This window comes from Phyllostomus discolor, chromosome 1 (genome assembly GCF_004126475.2).
Source record: "Phyllostomus discolor isolate MPI-MPIP mPhyDis1 chromosome 1, mPhyDis1.pri.v3, whole genome shotgun sequence".
Lineage (NCBI taxonomy): Eukaryota > Metazoa > Chordata > Mammalia > Chiroptera > Phyllostomidae > Phyllostomus > Phyllostomus discolor.
Window position 1 is genome coordinate 47381438 of NC_040903.2, and position 23174 is coordinate 47404611.

Here is a 23174-nt window from a genome sequence, read left to right on the forward strand (position 1 = left end):
ACAGTTCTGGAAGCTGAAAATCTGCGATTGGGGTGCTGGCACAGTCGAGTTACAACCTTCTTCCATATAGCAGACTTATTATATCCTTACAGGGTAGAAGGCAGATTTCCATTTTAACTATTGAAAATGTTACAAAGAATATTCTTATGTAGAATATGATGTAATTGTGGGCATATTTTTAAAGGATAAATTCCCAGAAGTAGGAATGCCTAACTGAAAGGGTATGAACATTTTAAGTTGTCATATTTTTGTCAAATTGCCACTTTTTTAGGTTACCTTCCTTCTGAGAGAATATAAGCAGGTTCACTAATTTCTATCTTTGTTCTGGGTAGTTCTATTATACAATTTTTGAAGATTAATTAACTTACTAATTAAAAGATTTTATTTATTTATTTTTAGAGAGGGGAAGGAAGGGAAAGAAATACCGATATGCAAGAGAAACATTGATGGGTTGGTTGCATCTGGCACACCCCTAACCGGGTACCTGGCCTGCAACCCAGGCATGTGCCCTGATTGGGATTCGAACTGGCGGCCTTTCATTCCAGTGTCCAACCCACTGAGCCATACCAGCCAGGGCTATTATAAAAATTTTATTGAAATGTATAGAAATGTACACATGTCATATGTGTAAACCTTAACCTGAACATACCCAAGTAACCGTCACCCAGATCAAGGAACAGAACAACATTGCTAACACCGTTGAAGTCCCAGTTGTGCTTCATTCAGTCACTGCCAGACCCCATGATTCAATCACCAGCCCCCACAGGACAGTGATTACAGTCCTGACTTCTAATAGCATAGATTACTTTTGCCTGATTTTTATTTTATAAAAATGGAATCATTTGGTATGTGCTACTATTATTTTAACTTTAATTTTGTGAATCTGTTAGATAAAAATAACCTCATTGCTATTTTATTTTTCTTTATAATAACTGAGATTACTGTCTTTGTGTATATTTCAAAGCTTTCAAAAAAAAAAAAAAAGTAACAGTGCTAACCTGGCTGTGCAGCTCAGTTGGCTAGAGCATCTTCCTGATCCAGGGGTGTCCAAACCTTTGGTGTCTCTGCACCTCACTGGAAGAAGAGTTGTCTTGGGCTACACATTAAATACATTGTGACACATAATCACAAAAAAATTCATAATGTTTTAGGTAAATTTTCAATTTTGTGTTGGGCCGCATTCACACCCATCCTGGGCTGCTTGCAGCCCACAGGTTAGAAACCCCAGTGTGAGTACACCAAGCTTGCAGGTTCGATCCCTGGTCAGGGCACATACAAGAATTAACCAATGAGTGCCTGAATAAGTGGAACAACAAATTAATGGTTATCTCTTTCACTCTCCCACCCTTGCTCTCTCTCTCAAAGCAATAACTAACTTTTAAAATTTATTTTAAAATTTTTAATATAAAACTAACTGATGAAATGTTAGTTTTCAAAAGAAATGACTGACAATAGAAACAAAGCAAACCCTGTCATAGCCAATGTGGCTCAGTTGGTTGGGTGTTGTCCTTCAAACCAAGAAGTCTCTTGTTTGATTCCTGGTCAGTGCACATGGCCTGGGTTTCAGGTTCAGTCCCTGGTCAGGGCACATACAGAAGGCAACCCATCAGCTATAAACTACCTAGAAAAAAAATTAAAGATGTATAAGACCCAAGTAGAGGAAATTACAATCATGCTTATTAGAACTATTTTGGCCTAAGAAATTTTTTAACCTGGGTAATGAGGTTTATGTTTGCAAAAGATAATTACGTAGTTTTTCCAGTGGTAAAAAAAAAAAAAAAAACTTATACTAGGAAAATTATTAACCAGTTATTTCATAAAGATCAAGTTGTATTATTTCCAACTTGGAAAGTCAGTATAATTATTATGAAAGTAAATATAGTTTAACATAAGAATAATCTCTAAATGAGAGCAGTTAGAATGAATAAAATAAAGTAAAGCTAGGCTTGGTCATCATACTGTATCTGCTGTATGAAGAAATGCAAATCAGCATAGTAAAGACTTAGAAATCCTGCAGTGCAGAAACCTATTTAATTTTGTATAATCTTGTGTTTCCCACTGCTTCTGTGGTCATAGAAAATCTATTAATATTTCTGGGACACTAGAAATCTACAGAACATAATTTGGAAAACACTATTAATTCAGATACATTTGGTGCAAAAATTTGAGTGCTATGCCAAAATCTAATTTATAGAATCTTAGGAAGAACTGTCATTGAAGAATGAATAATAACCTCTAATAAAGTAGTAACTGAGTGTTAGCACTACAAAGGACCTGAGTGTAGTGGTTTTAAAAATTGTTCTTTATCAGATGTTTTCCAAGTATTTTCATACAGTCTGTGGCTTTTCATTCTCTTAACAGTATCTTTTTAAGAGCAGAAGTGATAAAATTCAATTTATTATGTTTTTCTTTCATGGATTGTTTTCTCAATATATACCTGAGAAATAATTGCCTAACTAAAGGTCACAAAGATTTTCTCCTATGCTTGCTTCTAGAATTTTTATAATTTTAAGTTTCCAAATTTTTAAAAATTTTAATTTATTTATTGATTGTTTTTGAAATCTTCATTGTATTTTTTCCATTACCATTTATCCCCTATATCCATCTTCCACCTCCAGCCCCCCCACTCCCCCAGCAAGCACCACACTGTTGTTCATGTCCATGAGTCCTTTTCCTTTTTTGCTCTATCGCACCACCCCCTAACCTCCACCACCAGAGCTGTCAGCCAGCTCTCTCTCTATGAGTCTATCTATATTTTACTTGTTAATTCAGTTTGTTCATAGGTTCCACATATGAGTGAAATCATATGGTATTTTTCCTTCTCTGACTGGCTCATTTCACTTAGCATAATATTCTCCAGGTCCGTCCATGCTTCTGAAAAGGGTAAAAATATCTCCTTTTTTATAGACAAATAGCATTCCATTGTGTAAATATCCCATGGTTTTATCCATTCATCTACTGATGGACACTTGGACTGCTTCCATATTTTGTGATTGTAAATAATGCTACACTGAACATAGGGGTGCTTATGTTCTTTCGAATAAGTGTTTCCAGTTTCTTTGGATATATTCCCAGAAGTGTGTATGCTGGGTCAAGAAGCAGATCCATTTTCAATTTTTTGAGGTGTCTCCATACTGCTTTCCACAATGGCTATACCAGTCTGCATTCCCACCAACAGTGCAAATGGGTTTCCCTTTCTCCACAACCTTGACAGCTTGTTCATTTATTGATGATAGCCATTCTGGCGGGTGTGAGGTGATATCTCATTGTGGTTTTAATTTGCATGTCTCTGATGATTAGTGACATTGGGCATCTTTTCACGTCTGTCGGCCATCTGTATATTCTTTTTGGAGAAGTACTTATTAAGGCCCTTTGCCCATTTTTTAATTAGATTATTTGCTTTTTTGGTATTGAGTTTTATAAGTTCTTTATAAATTTTGTATGTTAATCTTTTATCAGATGTATTGGCAAATGTGTTCTCCCATTCAGTGACTTGTCTTTTTATTAATGTTTCCTTTGCTGTGCAAAAACCTTTTAGTTTGATGTAGTTCCATTTGTTTGTTTTTTCTTTTGTTTAATTGCCTGAGGAGATATATCAGAAAAAATATTGCTACGAGCAATGTCCAAGATGTTACTACCTATGTTTTCTTCTGGGATTTTTATGGTTTTGTGTTTAACATTTAAGTCTTTAATCCATTTTGAGTTTATTCTTGTGTGTGGTATAAGAAGGTGGTCTAGTTTTGTTTCTCTGCACGTATCTGTCCACTTTTCCCAACACCATTTATTGAATAAACTACCTTTAGCCCATTATATGTTTGTTTCCTCTGTCAAATATTAACTGACTATAAAGGTGTGGGTTTATTTCTAGGCTCTTTATTTTGTTCCATTGATCTATGTGTCTGTCTCCAATTTTTTTTTTTTTTAATGAAAATTGACATACATATTTGGTACTTTTGCTTCAGTAGGGTCACAATTTACATACAGTTTTACAACTTGCTTTTTTTCACTATTTATTAAATCATAGTATATTTGCATCAATTCAGTTAATTCTTTTGAGTAGCTGCATAGTATTCCATCAAAGAATGTACCACAGTTTATTTTTTCTTTTGCTAAACAGTTAAGTTCTTTTCAGTTTTTTCCTATTGTAAATAATCTCAAGGTTTATTTTAAAATTTAATTTGAATTTTAATTCTGGTAATTTTATTAAAAGCTTTTATAATAGAAATTTTCATTCCTTGTAGATTATGAAGTACAGTCAAAACTAAACAAATTTTATATACAGTTCTGATTTATTCAAATGTAGGATGAATTTATGATGTAAACAATTATTGTTTACAAGTTTTTAAAAATAACTTTCCATCTTCGGCTATAACCCTAATGGATTATGCTCTCCTCTTTGTTCATAAGCATGTTTAGAGAACTCTGGTTCTATTAATGGTTTCTCAATTTATGTGACATTTTATTTGACTTCCACCAGTTTCACTTTTGAAGTCTTTGTGAAAAAATGTGTGTTCTCTGTAATGAGATTATAATATTATCCAGTTATTTAGATTTATATAAGATCACTTTCATGGCATCCCATTTGTTGATTTTTTTTTAATATGGTGGTATGAATTTGGGGAAAACTTAATGTTTCTTTCTTTGTTTTTTTTTTCTGTTCTGCTAATGCTATTTCATTTTTCCATGACAGATTCAAAAGCTTTGTGACAGAGTAGCTTCATCTACTTTACTCGATGATCGAAGAAATGCCGTGCGTGCTCTCAAATCATTATCTAAGGTCTGTAATATATTATTAGTTATTAAGTTTATTAAGTTGGATATTAGTTTCTTTAACATTTTTCTTTTGTGCAGAAATATCGCTTGGAAGTGGGTAGTCAAGCTATGGAGCATCTCACCCGTGTGTTACAAACAGATCGGTAAGTCTGTTTAATGATTTTTCTCCCTAATTTTTCTTGAAATTTTAATTAATTTGTTTTAGAGCCTCTGATCAGGGAATGATGGACCATATTACAGCTATTAATTTTTACTTTTAGTTTTCATTTCAGTAAATATATATTGGTGTATACCACTGTGCTAAGCATTAGGACAATCTCAGCTCTTGGGGGCTGAAAAGTTTCCATTATATAAGAATGGAATGAAGTATCTGCTAATTAAAAGATTAAGATCTTGTGTTCCAATGGGCAAATGGATGTTTTGATATTCACTTAAATATACTATGATGTACTATTCTATAATGTATACATGTTATGATATATCAATTATCCAGACTTGCTTTTTTTGGAGAAATAAACTGTACTAATAGAGAAAAGTGTTAAATCTGGACAGAAAGATCACTCAACCTATTTTTATCTCTTTCAATTTCTCTTTAAGAGATTATATTTGCATTTTTGGTTTTAATTAATAACTAATTATGGATACCTTTTAAATTTTACCTCTACTTGAATGTATCTTACAAGCTTTAGCTACTTAGTGGACATTTTTAACCACATCAAAATCTCTCATAAGATCTCAGATTCAGAATGTTCAAAAGTTAATTTATCTTTGGTTGCCCTTCTTCTAATTGCCTTCCCTCCAACCCCTGCATCCCCTTCAACTTCCTTTTGACCCAGGTTCATCCCAGTTGATAGCACCTCCCATTCAAGGAAGAAACTGGGAACTTGTGCTGAACTGATCCATCTTCCTAACCCATTATGCCCATCAAAACCAAAAAGCAGCTGGAATCCTTAAATTTCTCTTAATTTTCTTTGTTGGTCTTAGTTCTGTCTCTCAATATCAATCACTTAAATAATTTTCATAGCTTCTTTATTGGTTATCTTATGCTGCATAGCAAATTACCTCAAAACTTAGTAACTCAAAATAGTATCTCACAGTTTCTGTGGATCAGGAATTAAGAAGTGGCTTAGGTAGGTGATTCTGGCTCAGGGTCTCTCATGAGGTTTCAGTTGACAGCTAGAAAGGCAGTCATCTGAAGGCTTAACTGGGACTGGAAGATATAATTGCAGGATGGCCCATTCACATTACTATTTGCAGGAGTCCTCAGTACCTCACCATGTCTCTCTGTAGGGCTGCTTGGGCATCCTCATGATATGGCAGTTGAATTCTCCAAGAGCAAGGGACCTTAGAACTGAAGGAAAGCCACAATGCCTTTTAGGACTTAGTCTCAAAAGTCACATCACATCAGTCACATTACATCAGTCCCACTACATTGTATCAATATTTGTTAGAAAAAAGTTAATGAATACAGCCTGTAGTTATGAGGAGGAGAATTAATTCCATCTTTTTTCCAAAGAGTTAATTAATTTCCAGCTATTTCCAAAGAGTTTTTGGAAATAGTTTAAAACCACCACCAACCTTCAAACTGTATTCTTTGCCTCTGATCTCTTTGATCTTGCACTCATTCTGTATATTGCAAAAATTATGTCTAAAATGTTAATCTTCTGTCACTTACCTATTTAATGCATTTCACCAGCTCAGTGCAATGTGAAGTCCAAGTTTCTCAAAGCAAAGCATATAAGCTTTTTAAAGATTTTAATGCTGCCTGTCTGTCTAACTCAGGGGTGTCAAACTCATTTTTACTGGGGGCCCCATCAGCCTTGTGGTTGCCTTCAAAGGGCCAAATGTAATTTTAGGACTGTATGAATGTAACTACCCTTAACAGTTAAGTGAGAGCTCGGCACTGCCGCCGGGTAGAAACAAGGTGCTGGCCTGGGTGAAACAAGGTGGAGGGCCAGATTCAGCCCGCAGGCCTTGTGTTTGCCACCTGTGGTCTAACCTAATAGCCTCTTTTTCAATTATATTTCAGCAATGCGCAGCTGATACCAGTTAGAACCTTTTCTCCACAGAAAGTGTAACCCTTATCAGTTACCTTTTTTCAAAGCCAGCTAATTCTAATGTATTTGAATAAATGCATTAGATGTGTCAGGATTGTCTGTGTTATTAAGACCAAAGTGAGTAACTGGCAGGCAGAATAATGCCCCGCCCCCAAAGATGTTCACATCATAATCACCACAGCCTATGAATGTTACCTTAGATGGCAAAAGGAACTTTGCATATATGATTAAATTAAAGACTTGGATATGGGGATATTGTGCTGCATTATCCAGGTAGGCCCAGTGTATGTAGTCACAATGCTCCTTAAAAGTGGAAAAGGAGTGCAAAAGAGGAGGTCAGAATGAGGTGATGTGAGCTGATCTCCACTTGATTTTGCTGGCTTGAAGATGAAGGAAGCTGGCTTGTAGAGCTGTAAAAGGTGAGGAAGTGGGTTTTCCCCTGGAGCCTACAGAAAGGAAGGCAGCCCTGCTGAGAGCTTGATTTTAGTCCAGTGAGACCCACTTCAGACTTCTGACTTACTGTAACTGTAAGATGACATATTTGTATTGTTTACACCACAGAGTTTGTGGTAATTTGTTATAGCATCAAAACTAGTACATTAACTAAGTTAGTTATCTTTTAAACAATATTCCAAGTTAGAGAAAGTGGATCCTATTTCAAAAAACTTCAGTGTGATGATTATACATGCATATAATCTTTCTTTTTCATTCATTCCCTGTATTTTTATTCCATGTATCATGTTTTCACTGAGTCTTATAAAGTTAGTAATGAAATGACTTTCTCAATATGAAAAATAGAATGTTACCTCTTATATAAAGTAGCATTTATTGTCATTTTTAGTGCACAACAGAAAATAAATGTGCAGATATTTTTGATATAAAGGTTAAGAAATACATTTTTAAAAACATTGATTTCACATTTACTGTGTGCAAGGCACTGCGCTTAGAAATAGGTATACCATACAGTGTTGTGTATGTATGAACTACTAATTGTGCATGTTAAAAGGTGGCTGCCTCACAGAGAGCTATGTTTCCTTCCTTGGCATGATTTAAAACTACAGCCATGGCTTCCCTACAGCACCTTGGGAAGAGCTGCTTATTCTCCTAAATCCCATATTCACGGCTTGAACATTGTCTAATTCTCATTGATATTTCCAAAGCACTACATCTCAATAGTTTTTTTAATTGAGATATTTATATACATAAAGTTCACTTTTTCTAAATGTGCGTATCAGTGGGTTTAGTATTTTCACAGATTTGTGCAACTATCATTATTTTCTAATTCCAGATGGTTTACATCACTTCAGAAGAAATCAGTTCTTCATTAGCTGTAATTCTCTATTCTTTCATCCCCACCAATGCTTGGCAAATACTAATCTACTTTCTGTCTGTATAGATTTGAGTATCTTGGACATTTTATATAGATGGAATCATACAATATGTGGCTTTTATGTTGGGCTTCTTTCACTTAGGGTCATATATCAAGATTTATCCATGTTGTAACATATTAGTAGTTCACTTTTTTAAATAATTTTTTAAAGATTTTATTTTATTTTTTTTAGATAGAGGGGAAGGTAAGGAGAAAGAGAGGGAGAGAAACATCAATGTGTGGTTGTCTCTCACCCGCCCCCTACTGGGGACCTGGCCTGCAACCCAGGGATGTGCCTGATTCTCATTTACGATCAGTTTGTCACTTTCTGCACAAATGACAGCTAGGATTTTTATAGGGATGTGTGAATCTGTAAATCAAGTTAGAGAATATTACCATCTTAACAATATTATACATTTCTATCCATGAACACAATGTCTTTTCACTTATTTGACTTTTGGGTTTTTTATATTGACCATGCACCTTCAACTTTGCTGAATTTATTTACTAGTTCAAATAGTTTTTTAGTGGATTCTATAGGATTTTCTATATACAAGAATGTCATCTGTGATTAGGTGTAGTTTTACTTCCTACTTTCCAATCTGTGTGTCTTTTATTTCCTTTTCTTGCCAAATTGCTCTAGCTAAAACCTACAGTTCGCTGTAGGGTAGAGGTGGTTAGAGGGGATATCTCTGACTTGTTCTTGATCATACGGGTAAAGCATTTAGTTTCTCACCATTGCATTTTCATAGATTCCCTTTGTCATTTCAAAGAAGTTCTCTTCTATTCCTAGTTTCTCAAAAGGTTTTTAAAAGAAGTCTCTCAAAATTTCTCAAAACCGAAATGGTAAATGATAATAATTTTACAACCCACTTTATTTGAGATTTACATCCTCTCATTATGACCTTCTTTGTCCCTCATCTGTGCTTTCATCTACCACTCCTAATCACTTCGTATTCACTAAATCTTTATGCTGGGGTCTGATTCTTGCTTTTTACTCTAAATGCCATCATCGTCCATCTTGTTTTCAACATTTGTGTGTATCAATGACTACAAAATATTATACTTCTTGTTACTATAAATAGTATATATTTACCATGAGATTTTTTATATTTTAGAAAATAAAGTATGCAGCAGGGAAACAAACTCTAGTAGTCCAAGTAGAGATAACACTATTATGTTTACATAAGCACTATGTGTATATGTTACAAAGCATATATATAAACATGACGCACCTATAGGTGCGTCATGTTTATATGCTTAGGTTGAACTAATTTTACTAGTTTTAAAGTGGATTTATTTTACAATTTATAGGATTTTTTTCAATGTATAAAGACAGATAAATGTATATATTTTGCTAAATGGGATCATTCTGTACATTAATTTTTATATTCAATATTTTCCTACTGGCATTAAGCCAAGGATGTTTTCATTAAACATTCTTTGAAGTACATTTTTTTATTGTTGCTTTATATATGGATTAACTATACTATTTTTGTTGTTATTGAACATTTAGCTTGCTTCTAGTTTTTCACTATTACAAATAAACTTTTACCTACACCATTGCTGATATCAGCTATGATTGTCCTGAGGGTGTCAACATTGCAGCCCACAGACTGGACAGTCCCCAGGATCTCTTTAATGGTTCCAGAGAGTTCTCTAGCTAAAGATTTGTGCTGCATCTTTGGGGCAGTGTTGACAGTCTGTCTCATCAAAAGTGGTATTTCCATTGTGCGTAATGTTTTTTTGCTTCTTTTTGTCTTGTGGTGGTTCTTTGAGGGCTTTGATCATCAAGGCACAGGCAGAAGGCACTACCTCAGTCTGGGCCTGTCTGTCCTGTACTGTCAGTTTCACTGTAATCCTCAGACCCTTCCAATGACCAGTGCTTTGGCGGTGTCGATGTCATCACAAACCTTTTTTGGAGACAGGTCCAGGGTGCCAGTCTTGGGGGCCTGGGCAGACATGGCACCAATTTCCCCGGCTGGTGCACCTCAGGTATATGACCTTGATCTTGGGGTCAACCTCCAGCAGTATGGTGGAGGTAGCTGGTGTTGAATGACCTGGGATTCAGGACCAAAGAAAGTTGCACCTTTGCCTCCTCTGAACCAAAAGCAGGATAAATTTTAAAAATGAAGTTAATATTTTGCTAAATAAGTAAAAATGGTTATAACAGTCCATACTCTAACAATGTATAAGTGTAATAATTTCTTTTTTCCAGTTCGGATTCTGAAATAATAGGTTATGCTTTGGACACACTATATAATATAATATCTAATGATGAAGAAGAAGTAGGTAAGTTTCTTTTACAGTATTTTTTGTATATAAAGTTAATTGGATTGTACTAATTTTGCTGGTTTTAAAAGTTGAATTTATTTTACAAATTTATGTATTTTTCTTTTTTCTTTATTTTTTTAATCAATAAAGAAAAGATATATTCTTAGTTCCAGAAAAGTATCTTTAAAATGATTGCCTTGTATGTCATTTGGAGATAGAATTAGATTCTTCTCTTTTAAAAAATACCTGTTGGAGTGTTTGGTTTTAGGTAAGCAATATGAATATTAGTAATCTCTGGATTAAGTAATCATTTTTGGCTGTTGATTGAAAATCAAACATTTTTATTTATATGTTATCTGGTGAGTAGTATGAAGAGTCTTTCCATAATAAATACATAAACTTTTACTATAGGACTCATGTTAATTTATAAAGAACAACAATTTGTTAAATTTAGAAGTTTTTTTTTCCGTTGAATCTGTTTTCTGTGACATATGTTTGAATCAATACATTTCTTTGTACATCCTTTCATGTTTCAAGTTACTTGCATACTAAAAATGAGGTATTATTTCATTTACTTTATGTATTGTCAGTGTGTAAAACACTTGACTGGAAGTCTGTATACAGTCTGTTTATGTATTATAAAAACACATATGCTTTGAATAGCACTTCGCAGTGCTGTTTAAGAGTGCTTTCCTCATAGCAGATTGGCTGTTGCAGTCAGACATAGTGGGTTTTTCATTATTCTGGACAGTCAGAATGATGGACATATGGATGCACTTTATAAGTCTAATTTATATTGACATTTAGGATCTTTTAAAATTCTGAGTAAATGAGTGATAAAGAAATGTAGATGATACTGAATTTGTAGTGTTTTTTTTTTAAATACAAGTAGAGCAGAAATATGTGGAAATATTAACTTCATAGAATATCAGTAATGGGAGCATTTGAAACCGGATTGTGTTGAATAGTCACAATTTCTTAGACTTAAATATTATTTTTCTTAAATTTTATTTCTCTGTGCTATCTAGCTTACAAGTAACTTTATTCATTCCTCAGGGATTAAAAATCTTTAGTAAATATAGTTTAGTACCCATGGAAAATGAAGCTGTCGGTCAGTACACACAAGAAAATACTTTCAAGAAAAAGATATTTATTTTGTCTAGTTATTTCTCTAAGAAAATTAGGTGTAACACTTGCTATAATATGTTAAAAGACTTTCTGCTGTTTCAGATTAGAAATTTATCTCTTTTTCTAGTTACTGTATAGCAGATGATTTTTCTGTTTTAAAAAAATATAGCAGCAATAATTTTTAGTTAACGTGGTTTCCTTTGTCATAAATTTATAATAATCATGTTCAAAATCCAATTTTTTCTTTCTCTTTATGTATTTGGGTTCTTTATTTGTAATTTAATATCCAAAAAGGATCCTTTGTCTAAAACAAGATAAACGGTTTGGTAGAGAAATAGTACTAGAATCACTTATTTGAGGGAAAATTAAAATGGGAACTTAAATTTTATCAAAAGGTACTTCTTACCTGACATAATGAACTTCCTCTGAGTTATTTACCTTGGAGATATTTTATAACCCCTTAATTTATTGAAAATAATCTGCCTTATCATTCTCAATATATAGTATATGCTATATGTCTTTTGCTATTGAGTAAAATGAATGTGAGTTTCTTCTGTGTAGACTTATTTGACATTTTAAGCTTTTATTTATTTTATTGTTAATTCTACTACATAAACTATTTTCATCATCACCCACATTCACATATTTATTTATGTATTTATTTATTTATTTTTGTCTACCTTTTCAGATGATGTTGAAGGTAAAAGGTTGTATTTACATGTGCATGATGCTTTTAGGCACAAATTCTGGTAATATAAAAGGACACTGTCAAGTATTGTTTCTGCTGGCTGGTAGATTGAGATTTGTTTCACTATATAAGAGTTCCTTAATTTAAAAGGAATATCTGATAATTGTAGAACAGTCTATTTGACTTACTTTTCATGTGCTTCCTAGAAAAATTTGAGACAATTTATTTAAAAATAAAAATAATATTTGAATATGTATACATACATCTGTATACATATGAATTTTACCCATGTACAAAAAGAACTGGAAAGTGTTTCAGTTCAGAGAATACTTAAATGTTGATATTGTCCCTTTAAAATAATGCATGTACAATAATGTCTGGTTACTAACATTTTTAATACTAATTCACAGAACTCACCAATATTGTATTTCTTTTTTTTTTTTTTTTTGGTAGTCTGTTTCAAGTTCCACTTACTTTTAACATTCATATTTCTTTAACTCATAATTTAAGTTACCAAGTTTTATTTTATTTCGTTTTACCATTTTTTCTGAGATCCTCAACTCTTTGAAATAAAGAAGGGAAGCCCTGGCTGGGTGGCTCAGTTGGCTGGAGCATCATCCTGTCCACCAAAAGGTTGCAGGTTCCATCCCTGAGGAGGGCACATACCTAGGCTGTTGTCCAATTCCTTGTTGGGGTGCAATGGGAGGCAACTGGTGGATGTTTCTCTCTCTCACCACACTCCCCCCCCCCCCCCCCGAGCAGAATCAATAAACATATCCTCAGGTGAAGATTTTAAAATAATGAAAAAATAAAATAAGGAAGGGAATATACTTACCTACAGGCGGTTTAAAACGGTACACAACAGAGTTGCCTACACCTAACAAAAAACTAACAAAGAAACTAACTTATTAAGGTGTGTAGTATTACCTTTTGTGATGTTTGAATTCCTTGTTTGAAAGCAGAAAATGCCTAAGCACTCTGCCGTGACTCTTGTGACAGTAAGCTGTGCCCTGGTGGCTAGCACAGATCAGTAGTTGTTGTTTCTGCCACTGTTTCATCGTACTTGTGTGGAATAATAAAACTTAAAGTGCTTTTATGTCTGTTATCTTATTTGCTCTTCATAGCAACCTTGAGGTATGTGGTATTTTTCTGTTTTCTAAAAATGGAAGCCCAGAGACCTGTAACTTATATACTGTTATCTAGTAAGAGGATAATGGTATTTTTTTGATACATTCTTTTATTTCTTTTTTTTTTAATATTTCATAGATTTCAGATTAATAAATTATGGCCATTTTCCTAACTAGATTCTTTATTAAAACTTAAAATTTACATAAAGAGTTTATAGAGAATGCAGACAAACATTTAAAAATGTAGTTGTCCTTGCTTGACTAATTGACCATGGTATGAAAGAAGATACTTGATATTCCCTTACTCTGAGTTAGGACAACTTTTATTAGAATACCTCTTTCTATAAAATAGTTGTCCTCCATAATATGGGTTAGGAACTTGATATGGAGTGGAGTTCCAAAAAGAAGGTCCGCAAATGTTTTTGAATATTGTTTATACCTGAAAATACAGAGGTAAATACACTAGAAGAATAAATATATATACATATTTAGTTAAAAGCCAATCATAGAAATAGGCTTGAAATGTTTTCAGGGCTATATAAGGACTTTTTAAAAAGCAATTAGCCCTGGCTGGCATAGGTCAGTGGATTGAGCGCAGGCTGTGAACCAAAGCATCGCAAGTTCGATTCCCAGTCAGGGTACATGCTTGGGTTTCAGGCCACGGCCCCCAGCAACCACACATTGATGTTTCTCTCTCTCTTTCTCCCTTTTTTCCCTCTCTAAAAATAAATAAATAAAATCTTTTAAAAATTATTTTTAAAAGTATTTAAAAAAATAAAAAGCAATCATTAATTCTGTATACCTGTCTTAGGTTTGTTTTCACTATAGTAACAACAGGCCATTTAGTTCTTGCTTTGTTTTTTCATATCTTACAATAGTCACTTCTATAGGCTATAAGTATAGCATATAGTATGTAAAACATAGGATGCAAAAATAGACTTAGCTCTAGGAGTTTTAAAATAAGCATATTATGCCTTGGCTGGTGTAGCTCAATGGATTGAGCGCAAGCCTGCAAACCAAATGGTGGCCAGTTTGATTCCCAGTCAGGGCACATGCCTGGGTTGCAGGCCATTTCCCCAATAGGGGGTGCGTGAGAGGTAACCCCACATTGATGTTTCTCTCCTCCTCTTTCTGCCTCCCTTTCCCTCTCTCTAAAAATAAATACATAAAATCTTTAAAAAATAAAAAAATTCAATTAAATAAGTATATTGTTTACTTGTCTCTTTACATGTAACTTTGGTTACATGTAAAAGAGGTATAATTCTTCATGGGTCTAGTTTTAGTTTATAACTTTCAGATATAATTAATGTAATTTATAGTAGTCTTAGCTTAATGTACTGCCACACCAAACTAGCTAATTGCTTAGCTAATTTTTGTGGGCCTCTAAAGTTCAGAAGTACTATTTTATACTTAAAGGAAGTAGAGTTTATCTCCCTAACAGCTTTTTTTTTTTTTTTTTTTTTTTTTTTTTTTTTTAAGAATAAAGCTTTTGTTCACTCTGTAAGAAAGGAGAGGGGCATACTGTGAAGAGATACACCAGTGTGGAGGGGTGGGGGCTTTGAGCCATTATTGGATTACAATTGGATTATGAAAGGGTGGAGGGCTGCTGTCTTGTGGTCCCTGGCTGCTGAGGGACCACACGAGTCCCACCAAACATGAGGCTGCAGTTTGTCACTAACAGCTTTTTAAAACTGACAACATTAAACCAGAAGGAACTGTAGATCCTTGAAACAGGATCATATTTAAATGTTTTCTTATACTTAAATGTTTGTAACCTCGCTCTCCTCCTTCTAGTCCCTAGTCAATCACAGCTATGCTTTAGTCACTGTAGATTACTTTGCATTTTTCTAGAATTTTATATAAATGAGATTATACAGTATATATTCTCTTTGCTTTGGATTGCTTTGCTTTTCTTGTCATCTGCTGGGTTTTTTCCATTTCTAAATTATATTAATATCAAAATCTCACATTTGAAAAGGAACTGTTTGAGGGATAATAAATAGGTTAGGTCTTGATTGCCAGCTTCATTGGTTTATATTCACTGCCTGGAGCAGTATGTGGAAAAGGATACTGATGTGCAGCAGATGCTGTGATCAATTGGTTGTATCTGGTGTGGGTTAGGGAATGAGGAGTAATGTATTTGCCATCTCTAAATTGTGTTTATAGTATAGGCAGATTTTAAATGAAAATTTGCTTTGGCAGTTGTTGCTTCAGTAATTTTTACCGATCCTTTATATTTTTTTGACAAAACATTGAAACAACAAATAGTTTAATCTAAAGACTTTTAAGTTTTAAGGACAAATATAAAATCCTATAAAGAATAAATGACAGATTAAATGACCCTGGCCGGTGTGACTCAGTGGATTGAGTGCCGGCCTGCAAATCAGGGTCACTGGTTTGGTTCCTTGTCAGGGCACATGTCTAGGCTGCAGGCCAGGTCCCCAGTCGGGGGCACGTGAGAGCGTGAGAGGCAACCACACATTGATGTTTCTCTCCCTCTTTCTCCTTCCCTTCCCCTCTCTCTAAAAATAAATAAATAAAATCTTTTTTAAAAAATGAGAGATTAAATGTCAAGTTCTGATTTTATTGTCAAATAACCTTATAAAATATATATGTTAATTTTAAAAAGTCTGCAGGTAGTGGTTAATTTTATAATATAACTATGTAACACAGTAACACTAACTCAGTAAGGACTATATGTCCAGTGTTTTCAAGGCAGGAAGTTTTGAGGCATAATTTACATACAATAAAATTTACTTCTTGGGGTTTTATAATCCCTATGTGTATGAGCACATATGTACACAGTAATGTAACCATAATCACATTAGAGATGGGATATTTCTATCACCGCAGTAAGTTTCCTTGTATCCTAATTAGAAGTTTAACCCAAAAATATCCTCGAGAACTATCTTACCATATTTAAATATTTAAAGAAATAAAATTTGAATTTTGCCATTTTCAACAACATAGATGGCATTTGAGAGTATTATGCTAAGTAAAATAAGTCATATGGAAAAGGACAAGAACCATATGATTTCACTCATGGGATATGAAACAAAAAGCAATAAAAAACAAATAATGAGTAAAAAAACAAACTCATAGTACAGACAACTGAATAGTGGTTACTATAGGGGAAGAGCAGGGAGGATGAAGAGGGTAAAGGAGGTCAAAATGCATAGAGACAGAAGGAGATGAGACTTCGGGTGGTTAGCACACAATAAAATATACAAATGTGTTATGAAGTTGTTCACCTGAGGTTTATATAATGTTATTAGCCAGTGTTACCCCAATAACTTTAATAATAAAGAATAGAAATTTATTTAAATGGCATTGAAAATTATTGTAAGGATATGTTTTTTCAGCATAATTGTGGTTTCCTTGGAACAGTTTGGTACCCACCACACTGTTCCAAGGAAATTATCATTTCTGCCTACCTCCCTCAAAAAAAGGAAACTTTAACATAACATAACATCACAGTGAAATGCTTTATCTTTGAATGTTACAGAAGAAAATTCCACAAGACAGAGTGAGGATTTGGGAAGCCAGTTTACAGAAATTTTCATTAAGCAGCAAGAAAATGTCACTCTCCTATTATCTTTATTGGAGGTAATTAAAGAACCTTGCTATTTTTTTTATCTTAATAAGCTTCTTTTTGTTACTCTTTGGCTGAAGCATCATATACATAGCTTTTAAGAAACTGAAATTCATTGGATCATTGCAAGAGATCACATGCCTATTTTAAGACCTATATATTCTGTTAAAATGTTGTTGGCTTATTTCCATTGTTACAAAATACTGTTTATTTAGTCAGTAACAGTGAATAAGTTTGATCAATTTGTATTAAGTATTTTTTTATTTCTAAGTTTGCTAAATTTTTGTTTGTACTTGTTTGTACCACTATTAAATTGATATTTTTAAATGTAAATTATAGATTTTAAATATTTTAAATTCTTATATTGCAGGAGTTTGACTTCCATGTCCGCTGGCCTGGTGTGAAGCTTCTTACTGCTCTTTTAAAACACTTAGGGCCTCAGGTGCAGCAGATTATTTTAGTTAGTCCCATGGGTAAGTGACTTACCTTTCTTATAACATTTTGATTTAAAAGTGAGGATTGTTCCTAAAGAAGGAAACTGAAACCAAGTGTAATGAATTTTTTATAATTTGAATCACTATTTGTATCTTTGATCTGCCAGTATTTTTCATGTGTTTGTGTTCTAGGTGTTTCAAGGTTGATGGACTTATTAGCAGATTCCAGGGAGGTTATACGTAATGATGTAAGTTAAATTTGAAAAAGAAGCCTAAATGCAGCTCTCTTTCTGTATGTGCAGATGAAATATTTGTTGACTCTTATTTATAGTCATAAGGAGTTAGATTTGGAAAATTGGGGTAATGCCAATCTTTTAGACATTTTTAAGTTACATACAAGACCGTGGTATTTCTTTGTTTCCTGCCTACCTTGTATTTTGACTTAGACAAATGAATTTGCTATTCATATTTATGCCTTCTACAAGTTTAGGATTACTTCCATTCTCTTCTAAAAGTCTACCTCAAGAAAGAGTAGAGGAAACATTACTAGAGTGTAAACTTTGCACATTAAACTATGTAAACTTAAAACATTGGATTTGAAATCCTCCCTTCATTTGATTGAACACATATTTTCAGTGGCTCTTTCTTGTAATCTCTATTTAACTATAGAGCATGATTTTGCTCTGCAGTTATTTTCCATTCTGATTTATTTTAATATTTGCATGTAAGTTGAATATTTGTGTTGATGTGATGTTGTTTTGTTACTTGATATTTTTCCCTATTATTTACAACTGTATCAAAACTGTAATATTTAACAGCTTGGAAAAATCCTCTTAAAATTAAATTCTAAAGCTAGGAGAGCATATCACACTAATTTGATCTTCACATTACACTGAGATGCCCAAAACTCATGGAAACCAAGTGACTTCTTCGTTAGTGATGTCTTACTTTTCTTTGTATTTTGGTCTCTGAATCTGTGCCTTACTCATCCTAAGTGCTACTAAATATCATTTGGATTGATCTTGGCCTCACGACTGGTTAGTGGCAAAGCAGAGAAACAACTGAAATGCCCTTGACTTCTAGTCCATACAGACATTTTTTTAGCTTTGTATTTAAAAATTTATATATGTCAACACAGTATCATGAGTGGTGAAATAACATAGTAATGTAATTCATGAGATGAGCATGTTTTATTCTTTAATCTTCTTTTAAGAATTGTTTTATTTAAATTGATACCCATCTAGTATGAGCATTTTTCCTTGACTAAAATATTACTGTTTATCATAAACCTAAACTTGCTTCTAACTTTTCTCTTAGCCCTCAGTTTAAATAAGATGATACCATACAAACTAATAAATCCTTCCTGGGGTGTTGTTAGTATCATTGCCATTTATTTTCATTTTCAGATAAATTTTTTGTTTTGCATAACTGCATTGTCCTGGTTCTTTTTTTTTTATACAGATTTTATTAATTTATTTTTAGAGAGGGAGGGAGGGGGGAAGAGAGAGAGAGAGAGAAACAGAGAGAAACACATCAATGTGCGGTTGCTGGGAGTAATGGCCTGCAACCCAGGCATGTGCCCTGGCTGGGAATCAAACCTGCGGACACTTTGGTTCGCAGCCCACGCTCAATCCACTGAGCTACGCCAGCCAGGGCTTCTGTCCTGGTTCTTAAACAAACCATATTTTTAGGTTTCTACTCTTCTTTCCTGCTCCTAACCTTGTTTATTGTCATTTTCATTAAGTTTTGATTAGGGATTAACTTATTTTTTTTGTTTTTGTAGCATCTAAATTCTTGGTTTTTACATGTTTTCTAGTTATCTTCTCTTTGATTTCAGTAAACCTATTTATTTGAAATTTTTATGGATACTCACTGCTGTAAACATTGGGTAATGTTATACATGAATTATAGACTGTTATGTCAGCCCATCATATACCACAGTTGACACCAGCAACCAGAGACAAGGAACTGAAACCTCTGACAGTGATTAGTCATACTCTGTGACTGCCTGGAACAATGTACTACTTTCTTCCCCTCTTTTATGTCTTTTGGGGTTTTTTAGCCTTCTTAACAATTCTTTTTCCCCCTTTTCCCTTTTTTAAAAAAATCAAGTTAATTTATTAATTTTTAATTATTTATTTATTTAAGAGAGGGAGAAACACTGATGTGCAAAAGATATATCAGTTGCCTCTCGCATGCCCTCAACTGGGAACCTGGCCCATAACCAGACATGTGCCTTGACTGGGAACTGAACTGACAGCCTTTCAGTTTGCAGGCTGGTGGTGCTCAGTCCATTGAGCCACACTAGCCAGGGCTGATCAGCTTTTCTAATTGAACTCAGTGACAGTTGTCAACACTGACTAGTTTCTCTGGGAGTATATTGGTAAAGATTTTTGGCCCCCAGTTTGTTTTTATATTTAAAACATTGATCTGGATATAGAGAACAAGTTGTCATTTATTATAGGTGTGCTGACACTATCACTTTTATTTGTTACTTAGTGCTTAAAAATTATTTTAAAAGTTTCAGAAAACTATGAATTAACTACAAGTTCAATGCTTAGTGATAGACTGTAATTTCATTTTTAAATGAAATTAAAGAGAGAACACAAACAAACCCATCCCCTGAATCCATCCGTTTTTAAGATTTTGTTACAGTTACTTTATCTGTGCCTCTCCTCACCACTCTCCTTTTTTTTTTTGACTGGAGCATTTAAAAGCAATCAAACCATCAATATAATTTCACCATTACATACTTCAGTATACATCATGTCAAAAAATATGCACACACACACACTTTCTTATATACCAACATCATTGTCACATTTAACAAGTTAACAGTGATGTCTAAGCCCATAGTTTGAATAAGATAACCATTCCACATCCTGGTTTCCCAGTTGTCTCAGAAATGTCTTTTACAGTTGCTTACTTCAAATCAGGATCCAGGCAAGGTTTCTCTCATTACATTTGATTGTTATTTAATTTATCTAAAGGGCTTGATTAGGTTCCAGTTTACCTTTTTGCTAGGATATTTCCTAGGTGATCAGTGCACTTAATTTTGCAACATATCAGGAAATGCATAATATCTGGCTATCTCACTTTTAGTGACCACTGGGTTTGATTCAGGTGGTGACAGCTGGAACCCTCCATTGTAGAGCTCTCTATCAACCTTACCTCAGATTTATCCATTGCATGTGATCATCCATTGATGATTATTACCTAAATTGGTTATTTTGTTAACAATCGAAAAATGATAATTTTTCTAATTTTATATTTATTTCACATTTATTAAGTTATAGTCTTACACAAAGAACTTTATTTCATCAGGTAGTCTTATTTTATTTATCCTGAAATATATTTTATACATGAAAGAAGACCAAGTAAATAAATCAATCCTTTAGTTATGTTTTTAAAATAAGGAGTTTGTGCCCACTTACTTTCAATGACCAGTAAGTATACCTTTATTCTTAATAGCATTTTAATGGATATGTTTGATTAGAGCAATATGTTTCTTTTTTTTTATTTTAATCATTGTTCAAATATTTTTTAACATATTTTTTTAATCCTCACTTGAGGATATGTTTATCGATTTTTTTTAAGGTTTTATTTATTTCATTTTAGAGAGGGGAAGGGGTGGAGAAAGTGAGGGAGAGAAACATCAATGTGTGGTTGCTGCTCATGAGCCCCCTACTGGGGACCTGGCCCGCAACCCAGGCATGTGCCCTAGACTAGGAATCGAACTGGCAACCCTTTGGTTCGCAGGCCAATGCTCAATCCATTGAGCCACACTAGCCAGGGCTGTTTATCAATTTTTATAAGGAGAGAGGAAGGGAGGGAGAGAAACATCAATCTATTGCCTCCTATATGCATCCTAACTGGGGATCAAACATGCAATTTAGGCGTGTGCCCTGCCTGGGAATCTAATCAACAACCTTTTGGTGTAGGGGAACAACACTCCAACCAACTGAGCCACCCAGCCAGGGCAGCAATATATTTCTTAATAGTCAGGTGAAAGAAACTAACATGTATTGAGAAATTAAAAGTAGCATGCAAGGTCTGTCCAGATGGAATCCAGCCATTTAATATGAAAAATAGAGACATTTACTAAAGAAGATAACAAGATACAAAAACTTTGTACATGGGATAATGATGCATCAGTCCCCTTCAAAGCAGGCTCATTGGGACCTCACACAGTTCTCCCAGTCACCATCTGCTGCCCTGTCTTATTTTCCTGAATCTCATCTACATTCTGAAATCTCTTCCTTTTCAAAAGTGATTTTAGTTTTGGGAAAAGCCAGAAGTCGCAGGGCACAAATCTGGGCTTCGGGGATAAGGGGTGCTAAGTCACCTGGGTGATTTGATGTTTCGCAAAAAAACTGCATGAGTCGTGATGCACAAGTGTGTATGTTGTTGTGATGAAGCTGCCAATCATCTGTTGCCCATAGCTTCAGCCTTCTGACATCCAAATAGTTTCTGTGGAGGAATGTTCAAGTCTAACACAAAATTTGATGCAGATTCATTGCTCCACACAGTCATTTTGAATGCGACAGCCATGCAGTACACATAACTCATTCAGTGGTTGTCTACTGCCCCACTGACTAGTACAGTGAAGTCATCACTGTTCACACATGTATATTCCAGTCCACTCTCCTTGGCTGCCAGGTTACATGGATGTCACGCATACCATTCTCGTTATATTAACAATGGCTAGACTTTTTCTGGACAGACCTCATAAACATCTGTACATAGTAGGTTCTATAGAAGTTATTTATCTTCTTTTGTCCTCAGAGAAACCCTGTGATAAAAATATTAATCTTGTTTTACACATGGATTTACTAATACTCAGAACTTACATAATTTGCTTAAAGTTACACAACTAGTAAGTAGGACAGCCATTTTTAAAACCCACTTTATCCTCTAACTTAGAACCTCAGTATGCTTTCTACTCTATTCCTTCCTCCCTTTATTAGCAGTTAAACTCAATTTGGTAGCATTAAGTAGGAGAATTTTATGTCTAAAAATAATCACTTTTGCCTTTCTCATCTTACTGTTGAGATTTGACAGGAGAATGAGTAGAATAGGCCCAATAAGGTCATGGACATTTTTTGTCTCACATGAGTACTTATCTGCCCAGTACTGATAGTCAACAGCTAATTTCCCTCTTTGGGACTTTGGAACTACCTGTTTGCTATTCCTTTTTCTCTGAAGTAACACCTGCTTTTTTTTCCCATAAAATATTTGTGTCTCTTTGAACATTGTGGCATTGTAGGGCTTTTGGGGGCTCGTAAAATACTTGTTTGATAGTGAAAGAAGCAGAAATGGGTATCATTGAATTTTTCTTGAGTGATAACAGCTGCAGAATATGTCAATAAAATCCAGCATAACAGGAGCTGAGAAAAGCTAAAAATCAGAAGCAAAAACTACTGTGAATTGTGTCTTGCCAGATATGCCATTTAGAGGTGTGAATTCTCATTTCTTCCCAATCAACTAATAATTGAATTTTGGGAATTCGGAATCTATGAGACTACCCAACTTTCTCTGCTAGAATGTGGTGATGTTTATTGATTTATATTCTTGAATTCACACTTTCATGTAATTGCATTGTGAAGCATGTACAGATGTAATCATGCACAACTCTTACACTATGAAACTTGTATTATGCTGGGTGAATATGCAAGAATTATTGAATATATTGCATGGTGAAAAGAGAACTGAATTAGGCATTGGTAGACATG

At 34.1% G+C, this 23174-nt stretch overlaps 1 protein-coding gene and 1 long non-coding RNA gene across 5 annotated transcripts in view; one reads left to right on the forward strand and one right to left on the reverse strand.

Moving 5' to 3' along the window:
• USO1 (USO1 vesicle transport factor) overlaps positions 1–23174 on the forward strand; it is a 68668-nt gene that overhangs the window by 11006 nt on the left and 34488 nt on the right. For 2 of the 4 annotated variants that reach the window (XM_028508258.2, XM_028508256.2), the window contains exons 2-8: positions 4691–4777; positions 4852–4916; positions 10418–10491; positions 12290–12301; positions 16922–17022; positions 17379–17481; positions 17635–17690. In XM_028508258.2, coding sequence (XP_028364059.1) covers positions 4691–4777; positions 4852–4916; positions 10418–10491; positions 12290–12301; positions 16922–17022; positions 17379–17481; positions 17635–17690 — 498 coding nt within the window. The remainder of the gene's footprint in view (positions 1–4690; positions 4778–4851; positions 4917–10417; positions 10492–12289; positions 12302–16921; positions 17023–17378; positions 17482–17634; positions 17691–23174) is intronic. The other 2 variants (XM_028508257.2, XM_036022223.1) reach the window with 1 other exon arrangement.
• Positions 522–9937, reverse strand: LOC118499820. The gene is made up of 3 exons (XR_004902361.1): positions 9801–9937; positions 8676–8682; positions 522–533 (listed from the first exon to the last, which is right to left on the reverse strand). It is a non-coding gene; the product is annotated as an uncharacterized LOC118499820 (long non-coding RNA).